This window comes from Triticum dicoccoides, chromosome 5B (genome assembly GCF_002162155.2).
Source record: "Triticum dicoccoides isolate Atlit2015 ecotype Zavitan chromosome 5B, WEW_v2.0, whole genome shotgun sequence".
Classification (NCBI taxonomy): domain Eukaryota; kingdom Viridiplantae; phylum Streptophyta; class Magnoliopsida; order Poales; family Poaceae; genus Triticum; species Triticum dicoccoides.
The window spans coordinates 3,216,393-3,231,142 of record NC_041389.1 but is presented as its reverse complement, the minus strand read 5'-3'; the positions used below and the strand labels follow the sequence as shown (position 1 = coordinate 3,231,142).

Genomic DNA, 14,750 nt, shown 5'->3' with positions numbered 1-14,750 from the left:
AGAGAGAGAGAGAGAGAGAAACGAAGGTAATTAATGGCGATCGCGGAGGAGGCGTACGAGGAGGTCGGAGAAGACGCGGGGCTGGTAGACGTTGCGGAGGAGGGCGTACAAGATCTTGCTGGTGACGAGGATGACGCCGAACTCGAACAGCACCGTGTTGTAGTTGGCCGACAGCACGCTGCTCGTCATCGAGCAATCCATGGCGGCCTCCCGCTGCTCTTCTTGAATCCAATCCAATCAGATCCAATCCAAGATCGATCCTCTTCTTCAATTCCTCTTCGATTACACCCACGCGTGCCAATTAACTACTTCATTTTATTGTGGATTTGATCCACGAAGAAGAGCAGGAAGAAGATTAATTGACTCTGGTTTGATTGATTTGACCATCAACAGGGGAACCGGGCCGGGGGAGCAGTCGGAAGTGTGGAAGAGAGCATTTTGCGGGGGTTATTGCATGCCAAGTGCTTTCTAGCTCTTCCCTTTTCTCAAACTTTCGAGCTGCTAGATATCATGCTGCATTCTGGTCAGATAAATATAGCACCCCGATTTTTTGCCACGACATCTTCTAACTTTGGGAAATGTAATTCCGCCGCGGGTGCTTAGGGCATGTCCAATAGTGCTATCTCAGGAGTGTCACGTAGGATAAATGATGAGGTGGAGGAGAGAGAACTCATAAGTAAAGGGTTGTCTTATCTTATTTAAGAGAAGGCAAGAGATGATCTTTTAGCACAACATGTCTCACCATATTTTTAGGAATAACTAGTTTTTGAAGATAAGGCTAATAGATGACCCAATATAGACGTATTGTTTTGTCATCTTTAAATTACATGCAAGACTTAAGATAAAACTATCTTATTAACCACTGTACATACCCTAGAGATTTTTTTCTATAAAAATACGCCACCAAGGCCTACCTCTGCCTGTTTTTTTTCTTTTCTTTTTTGCCACTTTGGTGGCCACGACATCTTCTCACTTAGGGAAATGTTATTGTGTTGACATTCGCTGGGAACACATAACAAAAAGAATATTTTTATGACAATTTATGCTGTTACGGGGATGACAAATTACTTCTGGAAGCACGGCAAATACTGGCAAAAAAAAATGAACTGGTCAAAATTACTGTGCTTGCCAACTAACTTGTCATCCTCGGCCAACATAAATTGGCATGCAAAAGGTTCTCAGTTGCCCTGCTTTTCAGCTGACGTCTGCAGGTTAAGCCGGTCCTTAGGGCATGGCCAATGCTCCACCGTGGAGTGGTGCTCCAGCTATACACGTAGGTTCGGATGGTCCAGCATGCTGCTTGCAGGCCAAAGCGGTCTCTTGCAGAAGAACCAGCCTCCTCGCCAAGAATAGTAGGAAAAGAGAGGAGAAAGCAAGCCGGCGTGACGTCCCGATGCTGCTCTTCCTTGCATGGGAAACTAAACTGTGAAAAAGCAGAGCAGAGAGACGAAAAAGGTGCTCACCAATGATGGCAGCTTGGTACCACATGTTGGGCAACTGCTAGATGAAACCAGCCTTCTCACCCGTTCGTGCACTCGTGGAGGCATGGGGCAGCACCTAGGTGCTGCCTCCATTGTACATGCCCTTATAGTCATAGTCACCTGTCCAAGCCACCATAGAGGCTCAATTTAAGGCTGAAACTTAATTAGTTGAGTTCCGCGTTGAGGTAAATTATGACTATCATGTTTATTCAAACGACTTTTACCAATTTTGATGTTTATCTAACTAATTAGTTTGTCACTAGTTTCATGGCTATTTTCTTATGACAAGATTAAAAATAAGCACAATGTAGCAAAATTTAGCAACTGCAAAGGAGCCCGCGCTAGCGGTTTTCGACCAAACTCATTGTTAGAATGAAATAAATTTACCAGCATAGTCTACTCACTCGAATGTGTTGCATTTTATAGAATGTTTTCAAACTTTTTATGTAACTTTGAACTCTTTGATCAAATTTGGCTAAAACTCTAATAACTATCTTTTTTCTCCTAAACTACTTATAATCTGACCATTTTTTCCCCTTTTTCCTTAGTAAATCATGTTTGATTTTCTATTATCATTTCAAAAAATGATAATCGGAAACCTTTATTAATACTGTTGGACATTTGACTGAATTTTTAAAATTTGGTAAAAACTTTAATAAGTGTTGTTGTCATAAGCTGCTTATCAAAATAGTCTCACTTTTTTAGTTTACTCAAGGAACAATGTTTCACTCCCAATAACTATTTTAGAAATTGAGAAACTTATTTTCATAAAAATGTTGTAATTTTGACTAGAAGGTTGGAAATTTGGGGGAAATCCTTACTCATACTTTATATGGCAACACAATGGATTGTAATAATCTAGGTTAGGCATTCGCCGTTTCTATTTATTTGGTGTATTTTACTAATTTTAACCAACTTATCTCTATTTTTGTGGCCATTTTCCCATACAAGATTATAAAATAGGAAACACGGTCGATCTAATGTTTACTTCGGGAAGGATCATGCAGCTTAAGAATGTGCACCATTTTTTCGGAAAGGGGGGACTCCCCAGCCTCTGCATCAGAACGATGCATACGGCCACATTTAAAGATAAAAAAGATGTTCAACAAGGTCTTATAATCTGAAAATAAAAAAACGGCAAGCTCACAAAGAGCCACAACGCCAAAAAACAAACGGCCCAAAAGCCACAACCGGCTGGCATAACAAAGATAGGTAAACTAATTGCCTATCCTATTACATGACCACCATCCAAACCGGTTGAAGATATCCCGCGCTACCATCTTCCATCGGACAGATCCATTAACCAAACGCTCTCTGGCCTTCATCGGAGTGAGTAACGACCACATATGGATCAGCACAGTAGCTCGGAATAAAACCTGCAAAAAATGAATATTTGTTGTTTTATTAAAAGCCAAATCATTCCTGCAATTCCAAATTGCTCACAACAAAGCACATACTCCTACACGAATATGTCTAGCTGTTTCAGACTCTATCCCAACAAGCCACGTTCCAAATAATGTACCGACCGAATTCGGAGGAGTAATGTTAAAGGCAATATGCACCGTGTGCCACAACACTCTTGCCAACGGGCAGTCAAAGAAGAGGTGGTTGATAGTTTCGTTCCAATCACAAAAACTACACCTAGTAGATCCCGTCCAGTTGCAGTTAACCAAATTATCCTTTGTTAAAATAACTTGTTTATGTACAAACCACATAAACACTTTAATTTTCAAAGGAACTTTGACTTTCCAAACCTCTTTGGAACTAGGAATAATACTAGAGTTAATAACATCGATATACATCGACTTAACTGTGAACTCTCCAGACCTAGTAAGCTTCCAACATAACTAATCGGGCTGATGAGATAGCTGAACCTCCATTAGTCTACTCACCAAATGAAGCCATGCTTCCCATCGGTCGCCAACAAGCGCTCTCCTAAACTGAATATTAAGGGGAATGGACTGCATAATCATTGCAACAAGAGCATCACATCGTTGAACAATACGATACAGGGACGGATACTGAAGCGCCAATGGCGTTTCACCAAGCCAGGTATCCTCCCAGAAGCGAGTGGTGTTTCCATTACCGACTATAAACTTTGTTCTATTAAAGAAAACAGCTTTGACTCTCATAAGCCCCTTCCAAAACGGCGAGTCCATCGGTCTCACTGTCACCTGGGACAACGTCTTGGACTACAAATACTTACTACGGAGGATCTGCGCCGATGTGGCCTCAGTTTCAACTGATAGTTTATACAGCCACTTACTGAGAAGACATCTGTTCTTGACTTCAAGATTCTCAATACCAAGGCCCCCCTGGTCCTTTGGTCGACAGATGATATCCCATTTGGTGAGTCGGTATTTTCTCTTTAGTTCATCACTCTGCTAGAAGAACCGTGATCGATAGAAGTCCAGCCTTTTCCTAACACCAACTGGGACTTCGAAGAAAGATAAGAGAAACATAGGCATACTTGTGAGCACCGAATTAATAAGAATCAGTTGGCCTTCATATGACATGAGTTTGCCCTTCCAGCAACTCAGTTTCTTCTCAAACCCATCCTCGATACACTTCCATTATCTGTTTGTCAGCTTACAATGGTGAATGGATATACCTAAGTACGTGAAAGGTACTGCCCCCAAATCGCATCCAAACAATTGCCTATAAGCCTCTTGTTCCTCAGTGGCTCTACCAAAGCAGAACAACTCGCTTTTATGAAAATTAATCTGCAATCCAGTCAATTGTTCAAATAAGCATAACACCAGCTTTATATTTCTCGTTTTTACCAAGTCGTGCTCCATAAAGATGATTGTATCATCAACGTACTGCAGGATGGATACACCACCATCAACTAGATGAGGCACCAAGCCACCCACCTGACCGGCCTCCTTTGCCCTTCCTATCAGAATTGCCAACATGTCAACCACAATGTTGAACAGAATAGTAGACATTGGATCACCTTGTCTCAGGCCCTTGTGTGTCTTGAAATAATGACCTATGTCGTCATTCACTTTAATTTCAACACTCCCTTTTTGCGTGAAAGATTCTACCTGGCGTTGCCAAGCTTCATCAAAACCCTTCATGCGTAAGGCCTGTTGAAGGAAAGGCCATTTGACTTTATCGTACGCTTTCTCGAAATCCACCTTGAAAACAACTCCATCTAGTTTTTTTGTGTGAATCTCATGGAGTGTTTCATGAAGGACCACAACCCCTTCGAGGATGTTCCTGTCCGACATGAAAGCAGTTTGGGTAGGCTGCACCACAGCATGCGCAATCTGTGTGAGCCTATTAGTCCCGACCTTGGTAAATTTTTTGAAACTAACATTAAGAAGACAGATGGGTCTGAATTGCTCAATTCTCACAGCCTCTGTTTTCTTAGAAAGCAGGGTTATCACTCCAAAATTCAGTTGAAAAAGCTGAAACTGTCTAGAGAATAGATCATTGAACAAAGGCAATAGACCCCCCTTAATAATATGCCAGCACTTCTTATAGAATTCAGCCAGAAATCCACCCGGGCCTGGAGCCTTATTATTTTTCATCTGCGATACGGCCTCAAACACTTATTTCTCAGTAAAAGGAGCAGCCAAAATATCATTCCCCGCTGCCGATATCCCGGGCCAGATGCCCCCTCAACAAAACCACCCGTAGGACCCAGAAACGGCCTCTCAGCCGAGCCATCGCTCTGCCAAGCATATCCCTGTCATTAAGAAGAATCTCGTTAGTGGCTTCCTTCGGTGTAGAGAAGGGTTTAAGTTAGTCATCAAGCAACCCCATGCTACTGCCAAGCTACTATCTGCAGCGCTCTTTCCTGCCCCGCGCTACAACTAAGTAGTAGTAGTGCTTCTTCCCCAGCGCTACTACTAAGATTTTATCTATAAGGTTTCTCCTAGTAGTGTTCAGCCCGCGTCTATCCACGTGACCTCGCCTATATATGTGAGGTGTCTACCAACCCTAGCCGTCGCAACTACCTCCATGCGCAACCGTCCCACTGTAGGCCTCTGAACCCTCGCCTCTCTCGATCCTGTATATGAGAGGGGTGATTAGGTTTTTAGGGAGCATCTCCTATGCGACTGCGCAGCGTTGTTCGTCCATGTAGGCGTCGTCACCATGTCCACTGCCAATGAAGTCGACTCTGCCGCCATTGAGAAGCTTGAAGCCAAGAAGAAGGCCACCGGGGACACTTGTTGCCGCCGCTGCCGTGGCCTCTGCCTGGACGATCAGAGGGTATAACTCGCTCCACTCTTGTTTATTATTGTCTTAGCCATACTAGTCATTTTTGCGTAGATGTTTCTACTATCTATCTAGTACGCGATAATATGATCAAGTATCAGTATGTGCTTAGTGTTTTTTACATCATGCTCATGATTTATATTTTGATTAATTTAATTGAATTTTTTGCCTATTTACCCAGCACTCAATAGCCGCCGCCAGTGACCTGTGGTGCTTCTCCTCGTTGCACGGCAACTGCGGATGCACAGGGGTGGATGCGGTGGTTGCCCAGCAGAGTCGCATGGCTGCCGCATGACCTACCGTTCTTCATTGCCGCCGCTCGGCCGCGGAGCTCCTCGCAACACGGTTGCTGCTGATGCGGGTTTGGGGGGGGGGGGTCCGCCTCCGGATGTGCGAGTGAGTGAGAGCGATGGTAAACTTAGTGAGCAAAGGGGAGAGAGTGTGGGTGGATAAGGTGCGTTCACCGTTCACCCCGTTCGCAACCGCCCCTTACTTTTTCCGAACGAAAGAAAATGATGACGCGACTGGTTTCGCGGGTGCTAAGATTCATGTTTGATCCAATGGTTAGGAACGTTGGACCCAAATCCTAAGAACTGATGTCAGCTTCTTATCATTTCCCTAAATCTAACAGGCAGGCGGGAGAGGGCTGGCGGCATAAAATCATCAACTTGGGCCGTTGGATCTTAATCCGCTGGTCCGAAATGAAGTAGTAGAAGAATTCTGAAAGAAAAAAGTCAACCGTGGGCTGTTTTTGTAACGGAGGCGAAGACGAGCCCGAGCCGTGGACCGTGTTATGGCAGGAACCAAGAGAATAAAGAAAGAAAGAAAGAAATTAGCCTCTATATAAGGCGTCCGATATATAATCACGCACTAGGACTACGGAAGGGCAGCGACATAACCGCCGGTGGATCTGTTGCGGCCATGGAGGAGAGCGGCGCCGTACGCCGGCAAAAGTTCTTCAAAATCCTCCTGCCGGGCTCCTTCGAGTCCAGCCTGGTAAGCGCCGTCGCCGTCTCCAATCTGCAACTAATTAATCAATCCATAATCTGCTGCGCTATACCTGATGTTTGTCGCCGTTGTCTGCAGTCTCTGCCGCCCAAGTTCGCGGCGCGCCTGGACCGGCCGCCGGTGCTCGCCGTCGCCACGCTGCGCGACCCCACGGGCCGGTCGTGGCACGTGGGCCTCGTCCGGCACGGCGCCGCGGGCCTGCGCTTCGACGGGAAGGGGTGGCGCAGCTTCGTCGCCGGCTGCGGCCTCTCCGCCGGCCAGCTCCTCGTCTTCGACCACCTCGACGACCTCGACTTTGCCGTCGAGCCATTCGACACGTCCGGCTGCAACACCTCCTTCTTCAGCGGCGAGCGTGGCGGCACGGTGAACATCGACGACGACGATGACGTGGAGGAGTCCGGCAGCGACAACCACCACCACGGAGGGTCCCCCTCCCGGTCGCCACTGCCGGCGGCCGGCACAAAGAGGAGGAAGAAGCTCTCGCCGGCCACCGCCTCGCCCGCCGGCTCCTGCGGACCGTCGTCGTCGGACGATGGGGCGCTCCAGCTGGGCATCGAGCAGCCGTTCCATCTGCAGTACATGGAGCTGACCAAGGCCTTCTGTGCCAGCGTGGGATGGGCCGAGTCGTGCACCGCGGAGCTGAGCGTGGCCGGCCGCGGCGACCGGCGATGGAAGGTGTCCGTGAGGGTCGGCAGCAAGGGCGGCATGATCATGGCCGGCTGGGAGGGCTTCGCGTGGGACAACGGCCTCAGGATCTCCGACGTCTGCCTCTTCACGCCGGCGGCTGGCACCGGCGATCAGGTGGTGCAAGTGCAAGTGCTCAGGGACTCGTTGTCGTCCTGAGCAATCAATCGCCGGCGAGCTTTATTGGTTCGTGATAGAAAAAAGATGTAATGTGTTGGGTTTATGGAATTGGATTTTGAATCAACTCTTCTGATTTCACTCACCCGGGGATGGAAAAGGAAGTAGGGAAGAGAGAGCGACCGGTTCAAACTCCAGTTTAAAATTGGATCGACTGTACTGGCTGACTATCACTAATGGAATTCTAATGTACGCCAGGTGTCATGCACTTCGCCGAGTGTTAAAACACGGACACTCGACAAAGAAAATAACGCCGAGAGTCACTCTTGGCAAACCTAGCTTCACGGCAAACTGCCTTCTTTGCTGTGACTGCCTCATGGCAAAGAGGCACCACACGGCAAACCCTGCAGACGCCGAGAGCTGCTCACGGCAAAGAGGAGCTACGTGGCATGCACGTCCGAAACAGATGGCTCCGTCAGTTACTGTGTACATCACCAAGAGCCCACGAACTGCACTCGGCAAAGTATATGCCACATCCTATTTTCTTTTGTGTGTGCGTTCTTTCTAACTGACATGTGGTCCCACTGGTCACATTTATCAATAAAAGTTTCAAATAATTTGCTAAATATTTTTGAAAAAAATGACGATATCTTGGCCGAGAGCTGGTCTCGGCAATGCTCGCCTTCTTTTTCGAGAGCTGCTCTCGGAAAAGGTGTGGCCCACCTGGCACAACAGTAGTGTCTCCCAGACGATCAATTTTCCGAGAGGCGCTCTCGGGTAGTATATCGTTTTTCGAGTGTTGCTCTAGGAAATCTTTCCCATCCATTTTGCTGTTAAGCTATTTCTTTTTTGATCCCTGCAGATGAAAACAACTACAGTGCAATTTGAGTAGTCCACACATATATAGGCAATATTTGATCTAGTCCACACACACACACACACACACACACACACACACACACACACACGCACGCACGCACGCACGCACGCACGCACGCACGCACACATATGCATAATTAGGGATAGTCCACATATTATCACACACAAGTCGAATATAGTATCCAAGTAGACGTCACACACAAGTCGCTAATTCATACATACTGTCACTACTTGCAAAACACGTGCATGTCACAGTAGAAGTACACTTGTTCATATATAGATCATCTTGAGGAGGAGAGGCCATCGGGTTAACATTTCGGAGGTGGAGGAGGGGCATCACTTGCACTACTTCGAGATTGCATAAGAACCTATAAGAGTAGAGTCACGTGAGGGTGGTTCGTCCCTATGTAATGAATCTTCTACTCTAGTTTAGATAATGTTCTACCTGTAGTTGATTCTCAAGCAGCTTCAACCTATTGTTAGTGTCTGCCCATTTCTTTTCTCCGGACTCCTGCTCAGCCTTCCGCCTTTGCTCCTCTTCAACAGCCCGCTGCTCCATTAAATTCTGTAACATGGCATTATGCTCATATAGGTTGGAACGGTGCTATTTCGAGGCATGGACATAAATGAAAGGTTAGGGTGCTAACCTTGAGATGCACTATCTCACGTGAGGCGGCGGTTGGGCGACTCCATATGGACGGAGTTGAGCTGGTGCTCGATGCACGTATCTCGTGTAGCTTGCGATGCGAGGAGGTGGCGATCGCCCCGTTGCAAAGGAGGTGGCGGCCATAGCCCTTCCCCTCGCCAGCAATGATGATAAGCTCAGGATCAAGGGGCTTGGACGTAGGTTTGGCTTCCTGCCCGTGCACCACCTGGAAGACCTCTTTGAAGGTCCCCCACTTCTCCTCTGTCGACTCGATGTAGAACTCGGCGCCATCCTTCCCCTTGTGGCCTTCTCTCCAGGCTTCCAGGATGTGGACCGGGTGACCAACCGTCGCCTCCTGCAAAATTAACCATCAAGTTTAATGAACCAAGATGCACCGTGCAAAAAAGTTAACATCTTAATCCACATACCATGTGTTGCTTGAGAGCGATTAGGTTCCGGCTCCCCTGGACATGAGACGGGCCTGTCATTTTGGCTCGATCATTTCCCTTCTCCACATGCTGGGTCATACCACATGTCAACCAGGGCCTCCCAACAATCGTCCTTCATCCAGGTTTCCTTCACCTAGCTAGTCAGACAAAATCGAATAATTGAGGAACAAGAGGGATGAATGTACTAGCAACTGATGTAGTCACTTACCACTGACAGGTAATCTTCTCGCGACAAGTTGGTCAGGCAAGCAGTCTTCCTTGTCATCTTCTCTCCCTTTTCATCGAGCGGCCGACACTACATCATGGCTTTGTACCGCAGCGTGTGCTTGGTGTTAGAGAGTATCTTTCGGGCAGATTTCACGATGCCTTTGATCGCCTTCTGCTGCTCACCATTGATCAATTGTGAGTATAATGGGTGAAAGAACATGCGGTGACCCCATGTTTGGTTTTGGTAATTGATGACAATCTCTATGGACTAATGGTTGCCTTGAGTTATATTTGAAGGTTTTGTCCATAGTCTTTTCTTGGAGTACATGTGTTGGCTTCAAGGAGAGTTTGTGTTGACCAAGGTGCTATTAAGGAATTATCCAAAGATTGGTCATGTGAGAGTTGAGCTTATTGCAAGCATATCTTGAAGAAGAAGGTTGTGTGATCATTCATGTTTACCTTCAATACATCATCCAAATGAAGAGAGTTGCAAAGATTCAAGGTTGATCAAGACTAAGTCAATAGTGAATCAAGTTGATCAACTCACAAAGCGTAGAAGATGTACCGAGAGAGATCAAGTGATCCCATGGTATGGTAAGCATTGTCCATTGCACTTTGTGTACTAACCCATGGTCTATGTGAGAGTTCTATGTGGGGTTAGGTACGTATCCATGGGCTTGCATCAAGAGGAAGATATCATCAACCCATGGAAATGATGACATCAAGTGGTGATCGTCATCAAGATTGCCGTGTGCAAGTTCAAGTGGAGCATCACGAAGAGATCAAGTGCTTGAATCTTGCCATCCATTGTGGTGTCAATGGACTTGTGAAGATGAGCCGAAGAGTGGCTCACCCATAGTGAACTATGGGGGAGCAATCATCTAGTCTTCATCGAGCCAACACAATCAAGAAAGGTGGTCCAAATTGAGGGAGTCAAGATCGTCTTCATCTAGATCAAGTGGACCATGTGCAAGGCAAAGGTTTTCCCTTGATAGGTTTTCTATTTTACCGGTCTTGTGGTGGTAGTTGGGAGACCGAGTTATAGGATCATTTGCCGTACTATCAAGGGGGGCTCTCAAGTTGGTAGCTTGATCGTATCGTTAGTAGAGAGCTCAAACCATTGCATCCTTGCATCATGTTTCTTAGAGCTTATGGTCATCTTGATGACAAGCTTGAGTTCATCGAAAACGGAGTTCGCATGCGTCTTCTATGATGTTTTCAGTGTTGGAGGTTTTACCGGTCTTATCCGATGAAGGGTTCTCACCATTTTCTTATTGGACTTTTCTCATTTTCTTATTCTTGATATTTCTATCAAAATTGTGTTAGCCCATGTCGTTAGCTTTCCAACAAACTTGATTTCGTTGAGTTGGGAGTCAGTTTGCAAAAGTTGTGGCTGTTTTGGTAATGGCTGCAGCGGTACTACCGCGACTAGAGCGGGTGTAATTTTTTACTACCGCTCCAGAGCGGTACTACCGCGGCTCCTGAGCGGTAGTACCGCTCCAGAGCAGTACTACCGTGGCTCCTAGGTGGTAGTACCGCTCCGGACCAAAAACTCGTGTTTTCTCTCTCGTTGGGCTGTTTTGACCGTGCTAAGCGGTAGTACCACTCCTCCAAGCGGTAGTACCGCTTGTGCACGACCTGAGCACATAACGGTTGGATTCGGGAGGTCCTATAAAAGGGGGTGTCGGTGTCAAAACCGGCAGATCTCGGGTAGGGGGTCCCGAACTGTGCGTCTAGGCGGATGGTAACAGGAGACGAGGGACACGATGTTTTACCCAGGTTCGGGCCCTCTTGATGGAGGTAAAACCCTACGTCCTGCTTGATTAATATTGATGATGTGTGTTACAGGAGTAGATCTACCACGAGATTAAGGAGGCTAAACCCTAGAAGCTAGCCTATGGTATGATTGTTATTCGTCCTATGGACTACATCCATCCGGTTTATATAGACACCGAAGAGGGCTAGGGTTACACAAAGTCGGTTACAAAGGTAGGAGATCTACGTATCCGTATCGCCAAGCTTGCCTTCCACGCCAAGGAAAGTCCCATCCAGACATGGGACGAAGTCTTCAATCTTCTATCTTCATAGTCTTGGAGTCCGACCGATGATGATAGTTCGGCTATCCGGACACCCCCTAGTCCGGGACTCCCTCAGTAGCCCCCGAACCGGGCTTCAGCGACGATGAGTCCGGCGCGTATATTGTCTTCGGCGTCGTAAGGCGGGTTCTCCTTCAAACTTCATGTTCCCTTCGAATAGTGTCCGGCTTCCTTATAAATGTTGCGCTCCTTGGCTTCTACGCCCAATAATGGCCCTCTTCCACGTGTCGTACGAATGCGAAAGGCTGGGGTATTTTTACATTTTACCCCCTAACCGTGCGAACGAGCCGCCTATAAGAGAGGCGAGGATCTAGATCCAGCTTGCACCATCCTCCATCCGCAAGTTCTCATCGAAGCGCCTCTGACAAAAATCCATTCCATCATGGATAGTCGACGCGGCTCCTCCTCTCGCGCTCCCGGCCCTAAGCCAGGAGATTGGGGGAGACGCTCAGTTCCACACAGCGAGCTAGTGGCACTCCAAACCGAGGGATATCTTCCCCCAGCTTTCATGGTTCCGGTTCGAGCCGGACTAGCCACCTACAAGGGTGGGAAGCAGGCGGAGAGCGCCCCCAATCCCTCCAAAGGAGAGCGGGTGTGCTTCGTCCCCTACTTAATAAGGGGACTCGGATTTCCTATACATCCGTTTCTCCGGGGGCTCCTGGAGTTTTACGGACTCCAGCTTCATCATCTTACACCTGCCTCCATTTTGCACATCGCGGGCTTCGTAGCTCTGTGTGAGCTGTTCTTGGGCATTGAGCCCCATTTTGCGCTGTGGAAGAGGCTGTTTTGCCTCGTACCCCGCTCTCACAAGGGGTCGATATATCAAGTGGGCGGAGCCGAAATATGGTGCATCGCCGAGACTGGATATCTGTCCGGGACCCCGAAGAAGGCGTTCGAAGACTGGCCTTCGGAGTGGTTTTATATGGAGGACGCTCCGTTGCCGGATCCAGTCCGAATCGGCCTTCCGGAGTTCAGCAACGCTCCACTGAAGAAACGCCTGAGTTGGCGCCCACGGAGCCCTCAACGAGAAGATGATAGGAGCGTCCATTACTTGATGGGCCGGATATGGCTGCTAGCCCATTCCGGATTAACCATGATCGGAGTCATGGTCACATGCATTATGCGCGGGGTGCAGCCGCTCCAATATAGGGGCTACCCCATGTGGGACTTCAATGGAGACGATGACGCCACCCGTCACGGCCGCAAGGGACCTGGCTCGGCCGACGACCTGGTGAAGATCCTGTCCGGCTTGTACAAGGGGGAGAAGGAGGACTTCCTCCGCACGAATCCTCTGAACAGATTTTCCATGAACAACCCTCGGAGCTGGGTAAGCGGTCGCATGCATATCTGATCCGTGCCTTTAAAGGCAATTGTGTTATTGTATGATTTTGACACAGGAACTGCGTCGGGATGTGGAGGGCATAAAAAGCCCAGCTCCACAACCCGAGGATCCAGAAAGGTCCCTTGATCCGGCCTCCGAAGAGGATCCGGACTTAGCGGTGGAACTGATCGACGGGGTGTTCCACCAGCTCAGCATAGACAATGCTTTAGTCGCCATTACGGCTGACTACCCCGGTTTATTTCCGGCCTCCCAGGTGACGACGACCGAGGTCTTGACACCATCATTTGATCCGTGCTCAATTCTGACCATCCCATACTGATGGTGCATCGCAGGAGGTGCCTTTAAGGCGGGAAGCCGAACCCGCGGTGGCCGACCAGCAAGGGTCAGTTCGGCCCGGCAGGCGGAAGAGGAGTGCGACGCGAACTGAAACGTCACCGCAATGGTACGGAGCACCGCTATTTTTAAGGGAAGGATTCCCAGGAGGTATATTAATGCTCATAACTTTTCCAGAAAGAGCGCTCGCCGGACAGTGTCCGGAGAGGTTGCCAATCAAGCCTCCGCCAGCCATGCTCCAACGCATGGCCCGGGAGGGGAGGCGAATACAAGGCACGGGCCGGATGATCCTCCGACGGAGGATGCCGACAGGCTATCCGCCACCTGGTCTGAGGTGGAGAGCGCCATGAATCACAGGCGTCACCGGACAGTTCTTCGTGACGCGTGTTTCTCCCCGGAGGCGTTAAATGCCTTTGATGCGGGAAACGCGCACCTCCGTGCCGCTCAAGATGGGTTAACCAGAGCCACGGAGCAGTATGTGAAAGACATACGTGTAAGTAATTTTAATAGTTATATATGCCAGTAGCCCCTGAGACTTAAAATAGTTAAAATAACTGATTTAAGGATCAATTTCTATGCAGGATCTTACGGTGAAGAATACCCATCTGTCCCAGGAGCTCCAAGAGTGCAAGGCCCAACTTGAGGCCGCACTGGCCGCTACAGGGGGAGCCACAGAGACCCCCGCTAGTAAGACGTACTTTGAAAAGATAATTAATTAACAAAGTGCGGCGTGAATCTGATAATAATATTGCAGAGGGCGCTGGACTAGATCCGGACAAGCAACAACTACTGCGTCAGCTAAAGGCCGGCGAGAGGGTGCTTATGAAGGTGCAGCAGGAGAGAAACAAGCTCCAAAACGCCCACACCCAGCTAGGAGAAGAGCTGAAAGGTGTTCGGGCCCAGCTGTCGGGCTCCTTGAAGGAGAATCAATGGCTTCGACGTGGCATTTATAGTAAGTGCTTGAGCAAATTCCTTTGAAAAGAAGAATTCGGCGAGGAAGTCGATTGACAGAATATGTCTTTAGGTGTGCTCACAGGTCGCCCTGCGGAGGAAATGCCTGGGTCAACAGGTGACCAACTTCCCGAGCTGGTGCAATTGTTCGAACGTGTTCGGCAGGCGATGAGTGGCGTCATTCAGGCTTTATGGCCATCCGTCTCCCTACCCGAGGTCCTTGGTGAGCTTGATGAGAAGCTTCAGGGAGCACGGTGACGCCTCCGTTTGTGGAAGATATCGGCCTGCCGTCAGGGAGCCAGGGAGGCCTGGGCCATGGTGAAGACGCGC

The 14,750-nt window shown here is 48.4% G+C and overlaps 1 protein-coding gene across 1 annotated transcript in view; it reads right to left on the bottom strand.

The window, feature by feature from the left end:
• Positions 1-325, bottom strand: part of LOC119305246 (cation/H(+) antiporter 28-like) — a 2,909-nt gene extending 2,584 nt beyond the window's left edge. The window contains exon 1 of the mRNA XM_037581817.1: positions 58-325. Within this exon, the coding sequence (XP_037437714.1) occupies positions 58-201 (144 nt within the window). The 5' untranslated portion in view covers positions 202-325. The remainder of the gene's footprint in view (positions 1-57) is intronic.
• Positions 326-14,750: the final 14,425 nt, after the last annotated feature.